Consider the following 21,538-nt stretch of genomic DNA (forward strand, 5'->3'; position numbering starts at 1 on the left):
ACCCCAAATTTGGTGCAACTTCCAGTTGCAAATATAAAAAAGTGCAAAGCTGGCAGATTGGTGTAAGGTCCTGTCCAGCATATTTTGGAGGCTGTCACTTTTGGTATTTGACTTTAAGGAAGTTCCTATTAGTGTGCTGCCTATTTGGTCCTTTATTTTAAAAGACCCAATTTCAACACCAAAAAGGAAAGCTTACATTATCATCTTTCAGCACTTTGCACAACAAATTATGTCAGAAAATGTAACCATTTTACATGTCATAAAACCTCAAACAGAAAATAAATGATTAATCTGTTTTTGGTGATGTTGGATGAAGGAAGATTTATGGCAGGATGCAGGGAGAACTCCCTGCCATAGGATCTTTAACATCCACAAATGACTGGAAACAGACTATTCACAATCCTATTTGATACTGTCCACAGGCATGGGGTGAGTTTCCACATATGTTGATGACACACAACTCTACCTATCACATCCCTCGATTGCCATTGTGCTGTCAGAGTGCTTGTCCAAGTGGTTGATCTTCACTCCAGGTGGGTTTTGGGAAGGGGGTGGGAGTGCGCGTATGTGAAACACACCAGCTGGAGAAAATCTGAGAGATGGACTGTTTTGAATTGTGTCTCATTAAAATGCTGTCGGTCCATCTTTTTCTGGCAATTGGACATTTTCTAGCTGCCTGTCAGCATAAAAGTAGCTGTGAGGAAGGGGCTCCAGGAGGAAAGGAGATGGCACGATGGGAGTGCAGGGAAGGGAAGGCTGTGACTTTGGGCCTGGAGAAGCATTTACGTTCCCCAGTTGTATAAAGGAAAGCTGTTTGAACCTCTTCATCTTCCCCGAAGATCCTGATGCTCTTCTGCCTAGTGGAAATGTCGCTCAAGCCTTAGTTAAAATCAGTCAGTTCCCAACATGTCATCAAACCTCAATCTGAGTATTTTAAAAAAGGACCCCGCTGGCTTAACTCCATTATATAACTGTTATATAAGGTCAGACTCTTGTAACATGTGAAAGCACAATGTATTCTACTCCCAAAATGTAGGTGGATGTTCCCTTATGGCTGCTTAGTTGAATGATTTTTAGTAAACATTAATTGCCAGTCATTAGAACTCTGGCTTTGTTGAAGAAGAACTTGCATTTATATGGCAACTTATCACATCCTCAGCATATTCCAAAGTTGTTCCAGTCAATTACTTATTTTTGAAGTCACTGTTGTAAAGTGGACAAATACAGCAGTCAAATTATGGACAGCAAGGTCTCAAACAGCAAACAATATGAAAACCAGTTAATCCATTTTGGTGGTGGTGGCAAAGGGAGAAAATTTGGCAGGACACCAAGACTCCCTCTTGTTCAAAAAATGTCACTGGATCATAAATGCCCTCCTTAATGAGCAGACTGGTTTAACATTCCAAGGATTGAACATCTTCAATGCTACACTCTGTCAGCAAAATCAATTAAAAAGCTGAAACATTATGGCTTTGATAATTTCTATTTCTGGAGACTTTTTCCATGCTTTCAAATTTATTGGGCTAGATTTTCTTCTCTAGTCACCCCTCCCAGCAGCGGGCGAATAAATTGACTGCTATGCCGCCACCCTCCCCCCCAATCATGTGGAGGGGATGGACTCTGTGAAGCTGGCAGTGGCATCAGCTGCCTGTGTGCAGACGCTGCCGCCATTTTTAAAGGGTAGCCAGTCCTGCTGGTTCATTTACATTTTTGAAGAACTAGCCCCCCCCCCACCCGATGCACCGCATTATAACTATTGCCCCTCCCCGCCCCCCCGCAAAACACTTTAAGAATTGACCTCCCCAGCAAACTGATCAAAGTGCAGGGGTCACCCCCCCCCACCCCCAGTCACTAGTAATTAACACTTGATCCCCTCTCTTCCCCACCCCCACCACTGCACTAAAAATCATAAGTTCTTCCCTTCCCCACCATGGTGCCACCAGCTTTCCTTGGACAGGAAAGTGAAGGCGCGAGTGTTGGCTGTCGCTCAGATGATCCAGGCAGAAGGTAAGATAGCTGTTAAATTTATTTAAATATATTCATTTGATTAATTTAAATATGTAAAGCCCAGTTGCGGTACACAGTGCCGGGGGGGACACCACGGAACCTCGCCGCTGACAGGAAGATTGGGTATGCTGCTGTCGGGGTCTGTGGCGGGCCGCTACCAGAACAATCTTCTGGCCCCCCCCCCACCCTGCCATGGATCCCGACGTTGGGAGCTCAGTAAAATCCTGGCCATTGTGTGAGGTTTGTCAAGTGTAATGCCTAAGTATGACACAGGGACTATGCTATACGGCAAGAAAGTGTACAGAGACATACAAAAACAAAACACTGCAGATGCTGGAAATCTGAAATAAATACAGAAAATAATGGAATTACTCAGCAGGTCAGGCAGCATCTGTGGAGAGAGAAACAGAGTTAATGTTTCAGGTTAGTGACATTTTATCAGAACAGGGCAAAGTTAGAAATGTAATAGGTTTTGAGCAAGTGAAAGTAGGAAAGGCGGGAAGAATAACAAAAAGGAAGGTCTGTGACAGGGTGGCGGGCAGGAGAAACTAGATGACAAAAGATTTCATGGTATAAGGCCAAAGGGAGTGGTAATAGGACAAGTAAAGAAACTAAAGATGTATCTGGAGGAGGCGGGAATAGCAGGATTCTGAATAGCTGCTGTCCAAAAGTAAAGGAAGTAAGAAATAAAACAGCAAAGAAACACAAAACAAAATGGGGGTAGAGATTATGATCTAAAATTGTTCAACTCAACGTTGAGTCCTGAAGACTGTAAAATGCCCAGTTGAAAGATGAGGTGCTGTTCCTTGAGCTTGCATTGAGCATCATTGGAACAGGCCAAGGACAGAAAGGTCAGAGTGGGAGCAAGGTGGAGAAAGATAGGCAACTGGAAGCTCAGGGTCACACCTGCAGACTGAATGGAGGTATTCCGCAAAGCAGTCACCCAGTCTGCGTTTGGTCTCCCCAGTGTAGAGGAGACCACATTGTGAGTAGTAAATCGCTGTTTCACCTGGAAGGAGTGTTTGGGGCCTTTGAAGGGAAAAGATAAAAGGGCAGGTGTTGCATCTCCTACGCTTGCATGAAAAGATGCCGTAGGAAAGGAGCGGGGTGTTGAAGGTGACTGAGTGGACATTACTTTTGAAGTTTACTTCAAAATGTGGGCAAATTCGCAAAACAATTTATACACAGCTATATCCCACAAACAGCAAATAAGATTACTACCCAAATAATTTGTTTTTGGTGATTAGCTGAGAGAAGACTAGTGGTCAGGATACGAGGAGAACTCCCAATTGTTCTTTGAGCGGTGTTATGCATGGTCAAAAAAGATAGAATTTTAAAGTAAGGTGGTAAGGTTTAGTGATGGAGTTTGAGTGTGGGAGTGGGGTTTGGAGACAGCCTTAAGGTTCTGCAATTGATGGAACACAAAAGGGGTGCAAGGTTTCACACGAGCACAAAATCAGAGAATCAAAGGGAATGGGTTAGGGTACAGGATGTGAGTTAGTTGCAGAGGTAGGATGAGGCAAGTCCACGGAAGAATTTGTAAACAAGAATGAGGATTCTGAATTCAGTGCTTTGGGAATCAGGCAGCCAAAGGACTGAACAAGATTCAACACTGTTCAATTGAAGAAAGATATTTATGACTTGATGTCAGACGAACACCACCACTTTCAACTTCATAATCATCTTGTGAAGATGATTACTGGGTACTGTCACCATACATATGGTAATAGATCTCATGCCCCCAGATAAGGTAATCATGGGTAATTAATGCATTTAATCAGCATAATTGACAGCATTTTAACTGTACAACTATTATGTAGGATGCAGCCATTTTTATCTGTAACCTTTAATATCCTATTTAGGGGAGATGGTGGCATAGTAATCGCTGGACTATTAATCCAGAGGTCCAGGCTAATGTCCTGGCGACATGGGCTCAAATCCCACAATGGCAGCTGGTAGAATTTAATCAATTAATTAATAAAAAAGTCTGGAACCGAAAGCTATTCTCAGTTTTGTGGCACCATTACTATCATCGATTGTCGTAAAATCCCATCTGCTTCACTAATGTCCTTTAGGAAAGGAAATTTGCTGTCCTTACCTGGTCTAGCCTACGTGTGACTCCAGACCCACGGCAAAATGGTTGACTCTTAACTGCCCTCTCAAGTGGCCTAGCAAACCACTCAGTTGTCAAGGGCAATTCGGGATGGGCAACAAATGCTGACCTGACGGTGATGCCCACATCCCATGAAAGAATTAAAAAAATAATGATGTTGCAGCACTGCCTCTGAAGGCAGAACTCCATAAATAAGGTGGCTTTTGTGTCTCCAGAAGCACAAAAAAACCCTCAGAAGGTAAAGCACAGTGTGGTGAATCACATGGAAATGGGAAAACTTGTGACTTTGTAGTAAGGTTGCCAACTCTCATTGGATGCATTACTGGAGGTTTCTTCAACACTCGCCTCCCTCAAATCAAACAGTATTATTGCATCCTGAATATTTTTTTGAAGATTTTTGTTTATTAGTTCTAAAGATAATTTTAAAACATTTTTGAATGACCCTATAAATTTTTCTCCTGGGGTGCTTGCCGCAATTTTCAGGAGATTAGTCTTTAATTACTGAAGGTTTGGAAACACTACTTTGTAGTAATTACACATTGGCAAGAACACGTGCACATTTGCTGTAAGGTTGTTGCTTGGGCATATGCTCATACAAATCTTGTGTATGCACAGTTGTTCAGGCTTTGCTGAAAATAACCAAAACAAAGAGGAAATAGCAGAAGGTCTAACCATCATTTTCCAGTCCTCAATGGTTAGAGGCGCAGTGCCGGGGATTGGAGAACTGCTAGCGTTGTACCTCTGTTTAAAAAGGGAGCGAAGGATAGATTGAATAATTACAGGCCAGTCAGTCTAACCTCAGTAGTGGGCAAATTATTGGAATCTATTCTGAGAGACAGGATAAACTGTCACTTAGAAAGACACAGGTTAATCAAGGTTAGTCAGCATGGATTTGTTAAGGAAAGATCTTGTTTGACCAACTTGATTGAATTTTTTGAAGAAGTAGCAAGGAAGATTAATGAGGGTACATGGATTTTAGCAAGACTTTCGACAAGGTCCCACATGGCAGACTAGTTAAAAAAATAAAATCCCATGGGATCCAGGGAAATGCAGTAAGGTGGATACAAAATTGGCTCAGTGGCAGGAAACAAAGGGTAATTGTTGACGGGTGTTTTAGCAACTGGAAGGCTGTTTCCAGTGGCATTCCACAGGGTTCAGTACTGGGTCCCCTGCTTTTTGTGGTATATATTAACAATTTGGATATAAATGTAGGGGGCATGATCAAGAAGTTTGCAGACAAAGATTGGCTGTGTGGTAGATAGCGAGGAGGATAGCTGTAGGCTGCAGGAAGATATTGATGGTCTGGTAAGATGGGCAGAAAAGTGGCAAAGGGAATTCAACCTGGAGAAGTGTGATGCATTTGGGGAGGTCAAACAAGGCAAAGAAATACACAATTAATGGGAAAATACTGAGAAGTGTAGAGGAAGTGAGGGACCTTGGAGTGAATGTCCACAGATCCCTGAAGGTAGCAGGACAGGTTAAGATGGTTAAGAAGGCATATGGAATCCGTTCCTTAATTAGCCGAGGTATAGAATATAAGAGCAGGGAGGTTATGCTGGAACTGTATAACTCATTGGTTTCGGCTACAACTTGAGTAGTGTGTGCAGTTCTGGTCACCTCATTACAGAAAGGATGCAACTGCACTAGAGAGAGTACAGAGGAAATTTACGAGTATGTTTGCCAGGACTGGAAAAATGCAGCTATGAGGAAAGGTCTGATTGAAATGTTCAAAACTGCAGGACCTGGATAGAGTTGAGGTGAAGGGTCTATTCACCTTAGCAGAGAGCTCAGTGATGAGGGGGCATAGATTAAAAGTGATTGATAGAAATATTAGAGGGGAGATGAGGAAAAACTTTTTCACCTAGAGGGTGGTGGGGGTCTGGAACTCACTGCCTGAAAGGGTAGTTGAGGCAGCAACCCTCATCGCATTTAAAAGGAGTCTGGATATGCACCTCAAGTGCCATAATCTGCAGGGCTATGGACCAAATGCTGGAAGGTGGGATTAGAATAGGTGGATCGTTTTTCGGCTGGCACAGACACGATGGGCCAAGTGGCCTCTTTCTGTGCCTAAACTTTCTATAACTTAAGCAAATTCAGCACAGAAACCAGGGCATATAATGGAATTGTTTCTATAATATAGATAGGGTGCAGTGCAAGCAATTAAGCCTAGTGGTGTTTTCTTAATGCACCATCAATATATCAAAAAAGGATAGTCTTAAAAAATGTTGCAAAGTTAATCTTGTTTTCCCATGTTGGTATATGTTTAAACCCTGAAGCAAGTATGTTTCCTTCTCCTTTTCCTTGTGGACATCCAATGATTCACCACATTATTTCTGTTTGACAATTGACAAGTCTGAACTATACATGTGCCATATTGATTTGTTTAATAACTTTGGATTGCTACTACGCAACCATTAACACTGTAACCTTGGTCAATACAAGAGACACCATCATTGTATGAATCATAAAATCATACAGCTCAGAAGCAGACCTATCCTGCCTGTGCTGGCTCTTTTTAAAAGCTGTCCAGTTTAGTCTTAAACCCAGCCTTTTCCCCTGACCCTGCAAATGAGTCCTCTTCAAGAACATGTCCAATTGTCTTTTGAAAATTGCTACGGAATCTGATTCTACCACATTTTCAGGTAGTGCGCTCCAGATTTTAACAACTTAGTGTGAAGAAATTTCTAATTTCCCCTCTAGTTCTTTTGGCAATTATTTTAAATCTGTGGTTACTGACTCACTTGCTAGAGGAAATAGTTTCTCCTTACTTGCACTATCAAAACCTCTAATTTTGAACACCTCTGTTAGGTCTCCTTTTAACCTTCTCTGCTCTAAGGACAGCAATCCCAGATTCTCCAATCCCTCTACATAACTGAAGTCCCTCATCCCTGGTTGTTGTTCTAGCCGTAGTCCCAAAGGACCACAGGCATCTCTCTCCATTAGGGAGACACAGTTGGTAAAGTATAGCTTGAGGGACACCACTCGAGTGGGGCAAGGCATGGAATCAGTCCTCCACAAACAACCACAGTCGGTATGGGGATTGAATCCAAACTGTTGGCATCTTTCCGCATCACACTCTAGCTGTCTAGCCAACTCCCTCATCCTCAGTATCATTCTGGTAAACCTCCTCTGTATTCAACGATCTTATTTACAAAACCAAGTATCCTGTACACTTTCTTAACTACCTTATTACTTTGCTCTGCCACCTTCAAAGCTTTGTGAATACGCTTCCACAGGCCCCAATGCTCTTGCACCTCCCTTTAGATAGTACCATTTGGATTATGCTACCTCCCTATACCCAAGTCTGGATCCTTTATATATAACAAGTAATGAACCCCTTTGGGACTCCATTGCATGCTTCTCTCCAATCAGAAAAACATCTGTTCATCATTACTCTCTACCTCCTATCCCTTAGTCAAATTAGTACCCAAGTTACCACCGTCCCTTTAATACCATGTGCTTCCATTTTCCAAATAAGTCTGCTATGGGGTACAGAAGCATTCAGCAAACTTTTAATCGTTTTCAATCATGCTCCAATAAAATAAATTGCATTGAAAAGCATCAAGGCACTTAGATGTGGCAGCACCCTGATGGAAATGAAGGTTTCAGGTTGATAGTTCTGACGAAAGGTTATTGACCTGAAATGTTAAGCCCACCTTCCTCTCTCCAAGATGCTGTCTGATCTACCATGAGATTCCAGCATTTTCTGTTTCAATTTGCTTCTGTTATTTTCCTTGGCTGAAGAATTTGAATATTTCAAAACTGAAGTAACAAAATCCTTTCTTCTGACTTGGATTTTACTAATATGGTCTACATTGAATCCCAGTCATTTAATATAAAAACAGAAAATGTTGGAAATGCTCACAAGGTGGAGAGAGAAACAGAGTAAATAGATTGAATTTTCCCAACTTTGAAAATATTCAGGAGGTGAAACCATTTCCAGGTCACTGCGGCAGCCCATCCATCGACTTAATTTTACAGGAGGCAGCCAAATAGCAGGCCATCTCCGCGTTCGCCATCCAATTAGGGACGTGGGAGGGCCAATTAGAGTGCCCGAAGTGAAGGAGCAGCTCTGCAGCCCCACTGTAAGCTTGTGTGATGCTGAGCTGCATGGAACAGGAGAGGGCAGCACAAGATGGAAGTGCTGACGATGGGACTGGCAGCTAATCCCTCATGCCCAGTAGTATCCGCTAGTTCTGTCTGAAGTTGATATGCATGGATTTACAAGCCTTTCCAGGCAGATAGCCTGATGATTGCCGATTTGGTCCTACAAAGTGAACACTGCGTATGCATCTCATGGCGCTCTGACCCCCTGCTGTGCTCTGACCTCCTGTGAGTATGCAACAAAGCAGAGGTCCCGTGTGCCACTGGCAAAATTCAAATCCCTTCTAAAAATGGTAGCTAATTGGCTAATTTTCCTTGGCTTCCTGCTGCTGCTGGGCAGGTAGCCTTCATCTTCCTGAAGCCACCTCTGGAAAATTTGTGAGGAGGTGGAAACATGTTGGGGAGCCATCCTGACTATTTTTTTCCTCAATTTCCCGGCCCTCTTGCCTCCAAAGCCGGGAAAATTCTGCCCGTTTCCGGTTGATGATCTTTCATCAGAACCTAGTCATTTAATGACTTTCCATTTGCACAGAAACATAGATTTATGGCACAGAAGGTGCCCATCGTGTCAGTGCCAGCCAAAAGAAGCGCTATCAGTCTAATCCCACCTTCCAGCTCTTGGTCTGCTGCCCTGTAGGTTATGGCACCTCACATGCATTTCCAACTATTTTTTAAATGCGATGAGGGTTTTGGCTTCTACACCCTTTCAAGCAGTGATTTCCAGACCCCCACCACCTTCTGGGTGAAAAGAAATTACTCAACTGCCCTCTAAACCTTATTTCAATTTCTTTAAACCTGTGCTCCTTGGTTATTGACTTCTCTGCTAATGGAAATATGTCCTTCCTATCCACTCTATCTCAGCCGCTCATATTTTTATGGCTGTGTTTGCTGACAATGCTACCACTAGGTGGTGCTGCTGTGGCACATGCGCATTGCAGCCTGTGCCACTAAAACGTCACAGTCTGCGACATCAGCAGCTGCTAGGACTAAAGATGGCACTGCTCAAATAATCACACGAAGGCCACCTAAACACACGGCAGCACACAATGGCAGGAGGGAGCAGGCGAGTGAGCGGGCGGGCCGGGGTGGGGGGTGGGGAGGAGGAAAGCGCATCCGCTGCCACCACCAAGGTCTTCGGCCGTGCTCTCCCCGCTTCCCCCTTCCCCGCGCTCTGTACAGATGTGCGCAGCTTGGCGCAGTTTGATGACGTCAGCTGCCGGCTGCATTGTCGATAATCACTTTGTATTTTTATACACCTCAATTAAATCCCCCCTCAGCGTACGCCTTTCAAGTTAGACACAACCTTCCCTGAAAAATTCCATGCTGTCCTTGATTAATCCATGTCTCTCTAAATGACGATTTATACTGTGTCTCAAAATTTTTTCCCAAAAGTTTGCCCACCACCGAGGTTGGGCTGATTGGCCTGTAATTACTCAGGTTATCCCTTCCTCCTGTTTTAAACAACGATACAATGTTAGCAGTCGTCTGGCACTGCGCCTGTAGCCAGAGAGGATTGGAAAATGATGGTCACAGCCTTCGCTATTTTCTTCCCCTGCTTCTGTTAGCAGTCTAGGATACATTTCATCCAGGGCTAGTGATTTATCCACTTTCAAAAGGATGCTAAACACCTTAATAATTCCTCTCAGACTACGTTTATACCATCCAATATTCCACAGTCCTCCTGCTTAACTACAATGTCTGCTTTGTCCCTCTCTTTTGTGCAAATATTCATTAAGAACCATGCCCATGTCTTCAGCCTCCAACACAATTTACCTTTTTGGTCTCTAATGTGTCCAACTCTTTCCTTAAGTATCCTCTTGCTTATGAGTTTCCTAGATTTTACTCGCTAATTTTTTTATGCCATCTCTTTGCTTTCCTAATTTCCTTTTTAATTTTGCCCTGCACTTTCGATACTCCTCTTGGCTTTCTGCAGTACAGTAAAAGCTTTGTTATCCAGCACTTGACCTACCGACCAGCTCTATTATCTGGAATTTCCAAAATCTCCCAAAGCTGTCCCAGGCTGAACTTTTCCTAGTGCACTCTCAAGTGTACTACAGGTATATTGGTGCACTTATCCCCGAAGGATTAATGGAAAATCAAAAATTAGCTTTCCCAATGCCGGGCCCTGGGTACACTTCAGTCTTCCAGCAAAAACTTTGGGATGGAAGGTCTGATCTCTATGCAGACAACGGCAGGTGATAGGGCTCGGTGAGGCACAGCAGGTAGTACCAGTACCCCATGGCTGCACCTCTGCCCGGCCAAGGCGGAAACTACTTTCCATCTCTTGAATCTGCAAAGCTGAGGCCGACTTTCTTCGTGTGTTGGTTGTTGGTAGCGGGGCTTCCAATTGTACCAAACCAACCCAGTCGGACACCAGAAAGCTGGTTAGGAGATTTCTCATCTTAATTTTTTGGGCCACCAAAAACCAAAGCAGTTAAGGTTGCCATCTACGATAGAAATGCTACCTTGCCGTGGTGACTGGTTCCCCATTCACTATAATGAAGTTCTTGGTCCCTGCAATCAGATGCAGTTTTCTCCGGAGTTCCGCGTACAACTCTTGATCAACTGGAATTTTTGATTATCCGGCACCTCTCGGGTCCGGCATATGCTGGATAACAAAGCTTGTAGTGTATTGAGCTCTTGGCATCTGACATATGCCTTATTTTGCCATATCCTACTCTGTATGTACAATTTCGTTGTGCAGCTTTTCCAGGAGCACAGGCATTGCGAGCGAGGAGTGAACAGCTGGGAAGTCAATTTCATCGGGAGTTTCGGTGGAGCAGGGACTGCTGGGTAAGTAGAAACCTATATATTTGGGCTGTTTCTGAACCCGAGACACTACTCTTGTAGTGTCTCCCACCCGCCCTCCTCCTCTTACCAAAAAAAAGGACTCGGTTGTGTGTAGGTAAGGTAAGGCTTTTTCTATTTCTCTTCTTGTTTTATCGTGTGATTGGTTAAAAACTTGGGAATTTAGAATAGTGGGAATGGAGGTTAAGGCAGTTGAATGTTCCTCCTGCAGAATGTGGGAGGTAAGGGTCGCCAAGGGAGTCCCTGCTGACTGCATCTGTGGGAAGTGCACCCAGCTCCAGCTCCTCGAGGACCGCGTTAGGGAACTGGAGCTGGAGGAACTTCGGATCATTCGGGAGGCGGAGGGGATTATTGAGAGGAGTTATCGGGAGGCAGTCACACCTCAGGTAAAAGAAGAAGGTAGATGGGTTACCGTCAGGGGAAGGAGAGGGAACCAGCAGGCAGTGCAGGGATCCCCTGTGGCCGTTTCCCTCAATAACAGGTATACCGTTTTGGATACTGTTGGGGAAGACGACTTACCAGGGGTAGGCAATGGGATACAGGTCTCTGGCGCAGAGTCTGTCCCTGTTGCTCAGAAGGGAAGGGGTAAGAGGAGCAGAGCATTAGTCATTGGGGACTCCATAGTTAGGGGAACAGATAGGAGGTTTTGTGGGAACGAGAGAGACTCACGGTTGGTGTGTTGCCTCCCAGGTGCCAGGGTAAGTGATGTCTCGGATCGTGTTTTTGGGATCCTCAAGGGGGAGGGGGAGCAGCCCCAAGTCGTGGTACACATAGGCACCAACGACATAGGTAGGAAGACAGATGGGGATTTAAGGCAGACATTCAGGGAGCTAGGGTGGAAGCTTAGAGCGAGAACAAACAGAGTTGTTATCTCTGGGTTGTTGCCTGTGCCACGTGCTAGCGAAGTGAGGAATAGGGAGAGAGAGGAGTTGAACACGTGGCTGCAGGGATGGTGTAGGAGGGAGGGTTTTGGTTTCCTGGATAATTGGGGCTCTTTCTGGGGTAGGTGGGACCTCTACAAACAGGATGGTCTTCACCTGAACCAGAGGGGTACCAATATCCTGGGGGGGAGATTTGCTAGTGCTCTTCGAGGGGGTTTAAACTAATTCAGCAGGGGGATGGGAACCAAAATTGTAGTTCCAGTGTGCAGGATGTTGAGAGTAGTGAGGTCAGGGATAGGGTTATAAGGACACAAGAGAGCACTGGCAAGCAAGAGCTTGGTTTAAAATGTGTCTACTTCAACGCCAGGAGCATCCGGAATAAGGTGGGTGAGCTTGCAGCATGGGTTGGTACCTGGGATCTCGATGTTGTGGCCATTTCAGAGACATGGGTAGAGCAGGGACAGGAATGGATGTTGCGGGTTCCGGGATTTAGATGTTTCACTAAGAACAGAGAAGATGGTAAAAGAGGGGGGGGGTGTGGCATTGTTAATCAAGGAAAGTATTACAGCGGCAGAAAGGACGTTTGAGGACTCGTCTACTGAGGTAGTCTGGGCCGAGGTTAGAAACAGGAGAGGAGAGGTCACCCTGTTGGGAGTTTTCTATAGACCTCCAAATAGTTCCAGAGATGTAGAGGAAAGGATAGCAAAGATGATTCTTGACAGGAGTGAGAGTAACAGGGTAGTGGTTATGGGGGACTTTAACTTTCCAAATATTGACTGGAAATACTATAGTTCGAGTACAAAAACAAGGAATGCTGGAATCACTCAGCAGGTCTGGCAGCATCTGTGGAAAGAGAAGCAGAGTTAATGTTTCGGGTCAGTGACCCTTCTTCCGAAGAAGAGTCACTGACCCGAAACGTTAACTCTGCTTCTCTTTCCACAGATGCTGCCAGACCTGCTGAGTGATTCCAGCATTTCTTGTTTTTGTTTCAGACTTCCAGCATCCGCAGTATTTTGCTTTTACTATAGTTCGAGTACTTTAGATGGGTCTGTTTTTGTCCCGTGTGTGCAGGAGGGTTTTCTGACACAGTATGTAGACAGGCCAACCAGGGGCGATGCCACATTGGATTTGGTACTGGGTAATGAACCCGGCCAGGTGTTACATTTAGAAGTTGGTGAGCACTTTGGTGATAGTGATCACAATTCGGTTAGGTTTACCTTAGCGATGGGCAGGGACAGGCATATACAGCAGGGCAAGAATTATAGCTGGGGGAAAGGAAATTATGATGCGATTAGGCAAAATTTAGGATGCGTAGGATGGGGAAGGAAACTGCAGGGGATGGGCACAATCGAAATGTGGAGCTTATTCAAGGAGCAGCTACTGCGTGTCCTTGATAAGTATGTACCTGTCAGGCAGGGAGGAAGTTGTCGAGCGAGGGAGCCGTGGTTTACTAAAGAAGTTGAAGAGCTTGTCAAAAGGAAGAAGGCGGCTTATGTTAGGATGAGACGTGAAGGCTCAGTTAGGGCGCTTGAGAGTTACAAGCTAGCCAGGAAGGATCTAAAGGGAGAGATAAGAAGAACAAGGAGAGGACACGAGAAGTCATTGGCGGATAGGATCAAAGAAAACCCTAAGGCTTTCTATAGGTATATCAGGAATAAAAGAATGACTAGAGATAGGTTAGGGCCAATCAAGGATAGTAGTGGGAAGTTGTGTGTGGAATCGGAGGAGATAGGGGAAGTGTTAAATGAATATTTTTCGTCAGTATTTACAGTGGAGAAAGAAAATGTTGTCGAGGAGAATACTGAGATACAGACTACTAGGCTAGATGGGATTGAGGTTCACAAGGAGGAGGTGTTAGCAATTTTGGAAAGTGTGAAAATAGATAAGTCCCCTGGGCCAGATGGGATTTATCCTAAGATTCTCTGGGAAGACAGGGAGGAGATTGCAGAGCCTTTGACCTTGATCTTTATGTCGTCATTGTCGACAGGAATAGTGCCGGAAGACTGGAGGATAGCAAATGTTGTCCCCTTGTTCAAGAAGGGGAGTAGAGACAGCCCTGGTAATTATAGACCTGTGAGCCTTACTTCGGTTGTGGGTAAAATGTTGGAAAAGGTTATAAGAGACAGGATTTATAATCATCTTGAAAAGAATAAGTTCATTAGAGATAGTCAGCACGGTTTTGTGAAGGGTAGGTCGTGCCTCACAAACCTTATTGAGTTTTTTGACAAGATGACCAAACAGGTGGATGAGGGTAAAGCCGTGGATGTGGTCTATATGGATTTCAGTAAGGCGTTTGATAAAGTTCCCCACGGTAGGCTATTGCAGAAAATACAGAAGTATGGGATTGAAGGTGAATTAGTGCTTTGGATCAGAAATTGGCTAGCTGAAAGAAGACAGAGGGTGGTGGTTGATGGCAAATGTTCATCCTGGAGTTTAGTTTCTAGTGGTGTACCGCAAGGATCTGTTTTGGGGCCACTGCCGTTTGTCATTTTTATAAATGACCTGGATGAGGGTGTAGAAGGGTGGGTTAGTAAATTTGCGGATGACACGAAGGTCGGTGGAGTTGTGGATAGTGCTGAATGATGTTGTAGGTTACAGAGGGACATAGATAGGCTGCAGAGCTGGGCTGAGAGATGGCAAATGGAGTTTAATGCAGAAAAGTGTGAGGTGATTCACTTCGGAAGGAGTAACAGGATTGCAGAATACTGGGCTAATGGGAAGATTCTTGGTAGTGTAGATGAGCAGAGAGATCTTGGTGTCCAGGTACATAAATCCCTGAAAGTTGCCACCCAGGTTAATAGAGCTGTTAAGAAGGCACATGGTGTGTTAGCTTTTATTAGTAGGGGGATCAAGTTTAGGAGCCACGAGGCCATGCTGCAGCTGTACAGAACTCTGGTGCGGCCGCACCTGGAGTATTGCGTGCAGTTCTGGTCACCGCATTATAGGAAGGATGTAGAAGCTTTGGAAAAGGTGCAGAGGAGATTTACTAGGATGTTGCCTGGTATGGAGAGAAGGTCTTACGAGGAAAGGCTGAGGGACTTGAGGTTGTTTTCGTTAGAGAGAAGGAGGAGAAGAGGTGACTTAATAGAGACATACAAGATAATCAGAGGGTTGGACAGGGTGGATAGTGAGAGCCTTTTTCCTCGGATGGTGATGGCAAACACGAGGGGACATAGCTTTAAGTTGAGGGGTGATAGATATAGGACAGATGTCAGAGGTAGTTTCTTTACACAGAGAGTAGTAGGGGCGTGGAACGCCCTGCCTGCAACAGTAGTAGACTCGCCAACTTTAAGGGCATTTAAGTGGTCATTGGATAGACATATGGATGAAAATGGAATAGTGTAGATTAGATTAGATTAGATTAGAGATACAGCACTGAAACAGGCCCTTCGGCCCACCGAGTCTGTGCCGAACATCAACCACCCATTTATACTAATCCTACACTAATCCCCTATTCCTACCAAACATCCCCACCTGTCCCTATATTTCCCTACCACCTACCTATACTAGTGACAATTTATAATGGCCAATTTACCTATCAACCTGCAAGTCTTTTGGCTTGTGGGAGGAAACCGGAGCACCCGGAGAAAACCCACGCACACATAGGGACAGATGGTTTCACAGGTCGGCGCAACATCGAGGGCTGAAGGGCCTGTACTGCGCTGTAATGTTCTATGTTCTATGTATGCTCTTTGACATGCAGTGGGGTCTATATTTGTGAGTCCCACCATTTTTCTTTATGGCAACATATTTGTTCTGAACCCTCTTTAGCTCCTCCTTGAATACCTCCTACTGTTTTGACACAGATTTACCTTCAAGTAGTTGTTTCCAGTCTACTTTTGCCAAATCACGTCTCAGCTTAGCAAAATTGGCCTTTCCACAAATTAAAACTTTTACTCTTGATCTATCTCTATCCTTTTCCTTAAATACAATAAATGTAAATGAATTATGATCACTGCCACCAAAAAAAACTCTCCCACTGATGCCCTTTCCACGTGCCCATATTCATTCCCAAAAACTAAGTCCAGAAAGGAATTCAAAAAAGGAGACGTTGCAGAGCTGTCGAACAACACAATGATGCAATAAAAACAGAAAATGCTACAACTACTCAGCAGCATCCGCGGAGGAGCAAAAAAAAGTGATCGATCACTTTTTCAAACTAGACCATTAATGCTAAATCTATTTTAATGCTAAATTAATGCTAAAACTGATGCTAAAAATCTAAGGCGCTGTGCTGAGTTTAAAAAAAAAATATCCAAATATGTCAAGAATAAGAAAAATCAAATTACATAGTGAGTGTGGCGCTCGTCTGGAGGTACAGTGCGGCAGGCAGCTCTTATGCGTGGTTTCCATGGAAACAGCCCCGCTATTAGGCCAAGCTCACCAGCTGTGTATTTGCTTAATTCTATACGCGAACAAGCACGTACAGTAGATGTCCCCCATCCCACGATACGAACTCCTTTGCTGCCTCTTCCAGCGTGTGCTGAAGGGAGCTAAGCTCCAGGCCTAGCCGCCCTCCGCTGAACCGTTAGAAGCCGCGCCTCCACCTCAGCCACAACGGGCAGGACACTTGTTGTGAGCAGCTGCACATGCGCAGCTGCGTCGTACTGAGCACGGCGGGAGTTGTAGTTTTCCGATTACGTCATTTCCCCTTGTGCGCGAGAGGAAACGTCGAGCTCAGCGGACTACGAATCCCGGGATGCAGCGCGAGAGCTACGCCCGCTCCTCCTCTCCCCCCCCCCCCCTCCCCCGTGTAGGGGACAATGTGGTGTGAAGAAAACTTCAGTAACTCGGCGGCAAAGAGTGAGTGCTTTCCCAATGAGAAACCAATTGCTGATATTAAAAATGAATAGGATAATGTTTTGATGCTGGAAAAACTCATTCCAGATCAAACATTAGTATGCTTTGCCTTGATGGGCAAAGTTCTGGTGTGAAGACAGTTGGATCCAGTTTTCCTTCAGAGGTGTTGCTAATGTTGTCTGTGCATTCCTGACTTTTTACAATTGCCATGATTGTGAAATGAATGCGAGTATTGCACTATATCTCATGCAATCTAGTTTGTTTGTAACAGAATCACATTGGACGTGGATGTTTTCACCAGTGTCAAACCTGTGGCAACTTTTCCGTCCGTTGTGTAACTAAGCGACGTTACAAAGGTTTAGAGTGCAGAGCCGTGTATTGTGAGCATCCCCAGCATATCTTTCTGTAGCTTAATCTTCAGGGGGAGCGGAGGGAATTGAATTGTAGGAGACTGAATACGGCTCTACTTTTAAAACAGCTAATACTCGCATAACTCGATTTGATATGGAAAAGTTCATTAGACTTTGCCCTTCCTTGGACCAAGTTAAACGTTACTCTGATCCTGGTTAGATTTGTTGCTTCCAGCGGCGTGACGAGATTGACCGATATGGGAAATCCCCATGGAATAAAGGAACATCCCATTGGTGAATAGTTGGAAGTGGGCGTCTCTGGTTACCATTCGCCGCCTTTTAAAAAATAATTAATTTAGAGTATTTTCTAATCAGTATGTATCCGTGTGAATTATGAAATTTGATCGCATATTTTATTTTAGTTTCTACCATTTTCTAAAGCTTTCCAGACACGAACTTTATTTATTGCGCCTTAAGAAAATACAGCTTCTCGTACATATAAGCTATACAACATCAGTCTCTAAATGTATTCGTCAAAGATGATCACATTTGGTCGTGAGTAACGAAATCATAGGATTCCCCATCATATATACTTTGAAGGCAAAATCTTTAAAAAAAAAAGCCTTGACATAAATACGCGCAAACTTGAGTACAGCTGTGCGTTATTGAAAATGGTTTAATTTTTTTTGACTAACCATAAAATAGCATGTCGTGGTGATCTGCACAGTCCTGCGCTATGTAGCATAAACTATTTAAAGTAGATGGGATCAGTGGTAGAGGATTACTGGGCATCTTCATCCCATTATTTCAATTTTTCCCCCAATGTTGTTGGGATATAATGCATTTGTTAATAACTATTGGCTCTGCATCTCTGTAAAGAAGTTAGAGAAATTCGGAAGGAGTTCTGAGTAAGGATCTGCCCAAAATACCCACCTATCTTTTTCTCTCCACTGATGTTGGCTGGCCTGTGTATTTCTAGCATTTTCTATTTTTGTTTGATTTCCAGCATTTGAAGCTTTTGTCATATCAATAAAGATTGTTCCAGGGTTTTACCAACAGTTGAACATGTGCTTGCTATTGAATTTTAGCAATCTGGAAAGTAAACGCCAAGAACAGTTAAGAGATGATTGTTTCCAAAGTTGAACTATTAAATAGGAATATCACTGGTGAGAACTGCTTAAACTGCAAATCCATTAAAATTGAAATTTCTGATTTTTTATATAATAGGGAGCAAAAAGCAACATCTCTGATCGGATTATATTTGTATGCTTCTGAAACCCCCTGCATCCCTGTGAATTAAACACAACTAGGATGGTGTTAAGAATTGACATCAACTATATAAATGATGCAGTTGTGTATTTTATGCATTTGTGTTTATGTAAAGTGGTGCACATTGATGCAAAATGGCAGTTGAGCTCAGGAATCAGATCACAAGCGAGTGCATTTAAAATCCCACTTCCCACCTCACTCGCTTCAAATTTCTATAAGCTGCAGTATAGCTCCAGTCGGCGTGAAGAACTCTGTTGTTACCGCTTGGTGTTGGTCACATTGCAGCTTAACAAGGATCTGCCAAGTCAACATCACAGTTTTAATCACAGAATGATGATCAAATCATTTCTGGGAAATTGGCACGACCAATAAGTTTTGTGACTCGTGCTGTATTTTGATTCCACCCCCCCCCCCCCCCCCCCCCCCATCACTACTGAGGAGAGGCAAATGGTCCCTTCTGATGTAATGAATGTGACATCTGTATATCTGTCTATCCTCTCGTATCGGGTGCGGGGTTTATAGAGGGAATGCATAGTTGATCATTGTACAACAGCAGCATTAGCATGTGGTTTTTCAATGTGCACTGCTAATATAAAATAACCAAAAAAATACAATTTCGGAAATTATCTTACGAACAACAGAATTACAGCACTTAGTAACCTTTGGTCCAGTTTTTAAAGAATCATTGAAAGTATAGAAAAGAGTAATTGGCCACGTTGCATCAATGCCGGCATTTACTGTTTAACTGGAGCTATCCAATCTGATTTCCATGCTCTTATTTCATATCCCCTTCTAATAGTTATGAGCTATATAAAGATCTTGTACTTTCATGTAAGTGCACTTTTTAATATACGGCTTTACCTTGTACACGTCTTCAGATTGTGTGGTAACTGCGCCGCTTGTGGTAACTATTAATACTGAAGATATGTGTAAGGGAACATCCAGTTTACGAACTTATAAATGCACAATATATTTTGCGCTGAACACTTGTTTGGAAGTAGAATCAAAGGCGCTTACAAGTCATGTGACCCAAGGACACCCACCGATGGATACATATGGGTCGAAATCCACAAGTTGAGGTGCAAACTGGCGATCGCACCATCTCATGCCAGATCAGCCTTTGGTAAACCGTTGTCAGTCAGGATACAGGTTAGAAGTAACATCACAACTCCCAATCATTGTGTAACGGATATAGTAACCTTCACTTGCATACTGGTCACGCTGTTATGGATCTTCAGTTGAAAGCAGCTGTTTTTGTGTCAGGCGCTCTGGGGATCCTTGTGGTTTGGTAACTATTATTTATTTGACAATTGGTGTCACCAAATCCCGCTGTATTTGGCGATAAATGTTTCCGGTCAACTCTTGACAGCCTCGTCTGATGAATTATAAACAAACACCGACCCTTGTTAAAATGTTCAGGAATAAGGCGAGTGTAACCAATGGCAATTTTTGTGAATGGAGATGAACGGATATTAAAGATTTAGGATCATCCGGTCCATTGAGAACTCTTCACCTCAGTAGCACAGTTTGTTCCCCCGCCCTATCTGCCTGTTTGCCGGGAAATGGAAATAGACAGTTCTGCGCTTTGAGTGGAAAACTCTCCGTATTTCTCTAGTGCTAACAACATACGGACTTCCATCCATAGAAAACCTTCCCCACTGGATGATTGTATGCACGCTAAAATTTGCACATCCTAGGGATGTTCTTCTAATTGTTGTCGGTATTAATGTGCATGTTGGTAGTAAAATAAAACATCATCTTTTCATCGAGCTTCCCCCTCCTCTTTTTTTCTTTTGCAGAGTATTTCCGGTGACGGATTGAGCGTCTGGCGACGGCAGACTGAAACTACAGAGCAGAGAAAGAAGGCGAGAGGAGAAAAGCAGAGAGTGGGGGGAAAATGAGTGGGACTTCAAGAGGCTGCTGTTGAACAAACTTCCCAGCAAATGCGAGCCCGCTGGCCTGCAAATCCTTTTGTTCCTATTTGAATAAACGAACGATAGGGTGGATTGTTTGAACTATTGTTTTTTTTTATTTTAATTTTGTTTTTAGTTTTGGAAAGCTGGAAGTTTCCAAGTTGAAAATTATCGTCAGGGAGCCAGATGTCAGCCAACAGCAACTCGTCTCCTCCCGTGTCGCAGAGATTGTTGCCGCCTGTGTTGTCGCTGCCCGCCTCTTCGCCGACCCCATCGCTCTCCCCGCCCGCCACCGCCGTGTTGTCTAGCCGGCTTTCCAACGGGAGCCTCAGCGCCCCGAGTCCCACCAATTCCCGGGGATCCTTCAACGGTGTCTCCTTCCTCCTGCAGATCGGCCTCACTCGGGAACCGGTCACCATCGAAGCACAGGACATCTCCCTCTCCGCAGTCAAAGATCTTGTCTGCTCTATCGTGGACCAAAAGGTACAGTATTTTTAAAAAAATTTCTTTAGCGAATAACTGATTTTTTTTTGGGGGGGGGGGAATCAGACAGAGGTCTATCAAATTCAGGGGTAAATCTATAAAAAGTTATGTTGTCAAAGTTTCTTAAAAGTTTCAATTTGAACTATGAAACCAGTTTGCATCGAATTGAAATGTGCTGTTTCGCCTCACAGATATAACGGTTCTTTTTACACGGTTTTAATGCGGGAGAAGCGACCTGTCAGGGCATGGTTGCAATGTTCTTTTCGGTAGTTTCCTGATCGGTTTCATAACAATGTGGCATAGCCGCGAGAATTTGGTAGCAGCGACCTGTCACACAAAAGGTAGTTACATTCATAATGGGTTGCAGTCAGCACAGGAGATGAAAATTATGTGGCTTGAAGCACTAGAACTGATAACTCCCTGTTTCAAATGGTGTCAGACGCAAACTCGAGTTTTTTGTGCCACCTTGTTACTGTGTGTGTGTGTGTGTGTGTTTTTGTGACTTGGTTCTTCGCGATTTAGTAAACTAGTGTAAGTGGTTGGTAGTACATTTTATATTGCTAATTTATAACTTGTCTACAATGTTCATTAATCTTGCACATGGTAAGTTTTTCATATTTGCAACAATTTTGGTGAAATCTTTTACTTTAATATGGTTTTGGAGGATTAAGACAAATTAGACTTATTTTTGAAACAGTGTGGTGCTGTCTTGTCTCTTGGACTCTAACTCTGTGCAGGCTGGCAACTGCACAACAATCTCTTACAACCTAACTTTTTTTTTGCTGGGTCAACTGCTTGAACAAGTATGCA

General features: G+C 43.8%; 1 protein-coding gene across 1 annotated transcript in view; it reads left to right on the plus strand.

The window, feature by feature from the left end:
- Positions 1-16,658: 16,658 nt before the first annotated feature.
- prkd3 (protein kinase D3) overlaps positions 16,659-21,538 on the plus strand; it is a 351,854-nt gene continuing 346,974 nt past the window's right edge. Inside the window, exons 1-2 of the mRNA XM_068045311.1 lie at positions 16,659-16,716; positions 20,132-20,728. Coding sequence (XP_067901412.1) covers positions 20,432-20,728 — 297 coding nt within the window. The 5' untranslated portion in view covers positions 16,659-16,716; positions 20,132-20,431. The remainder of the gene's footprint in view (positions 16,717-20,131; positions 20,729-21,538) is intronic.

This window comes from Heterodontus francisci, chromosome 13 (genome assembly GCF_036365525.1).
Source record: "Heterodontus francisci isolate sHetFra1 chromosome 13, sHetFra1.hap1, whole genome shotgun sequence".
Taxonomy (NCBI): domain Eukaryota; kingdom Metazoa; phylum Chordata; class Chondrichthyes; order Heterodontiformes; family Heterodontidae; genus Heterodontus; species Heterodontus francisci.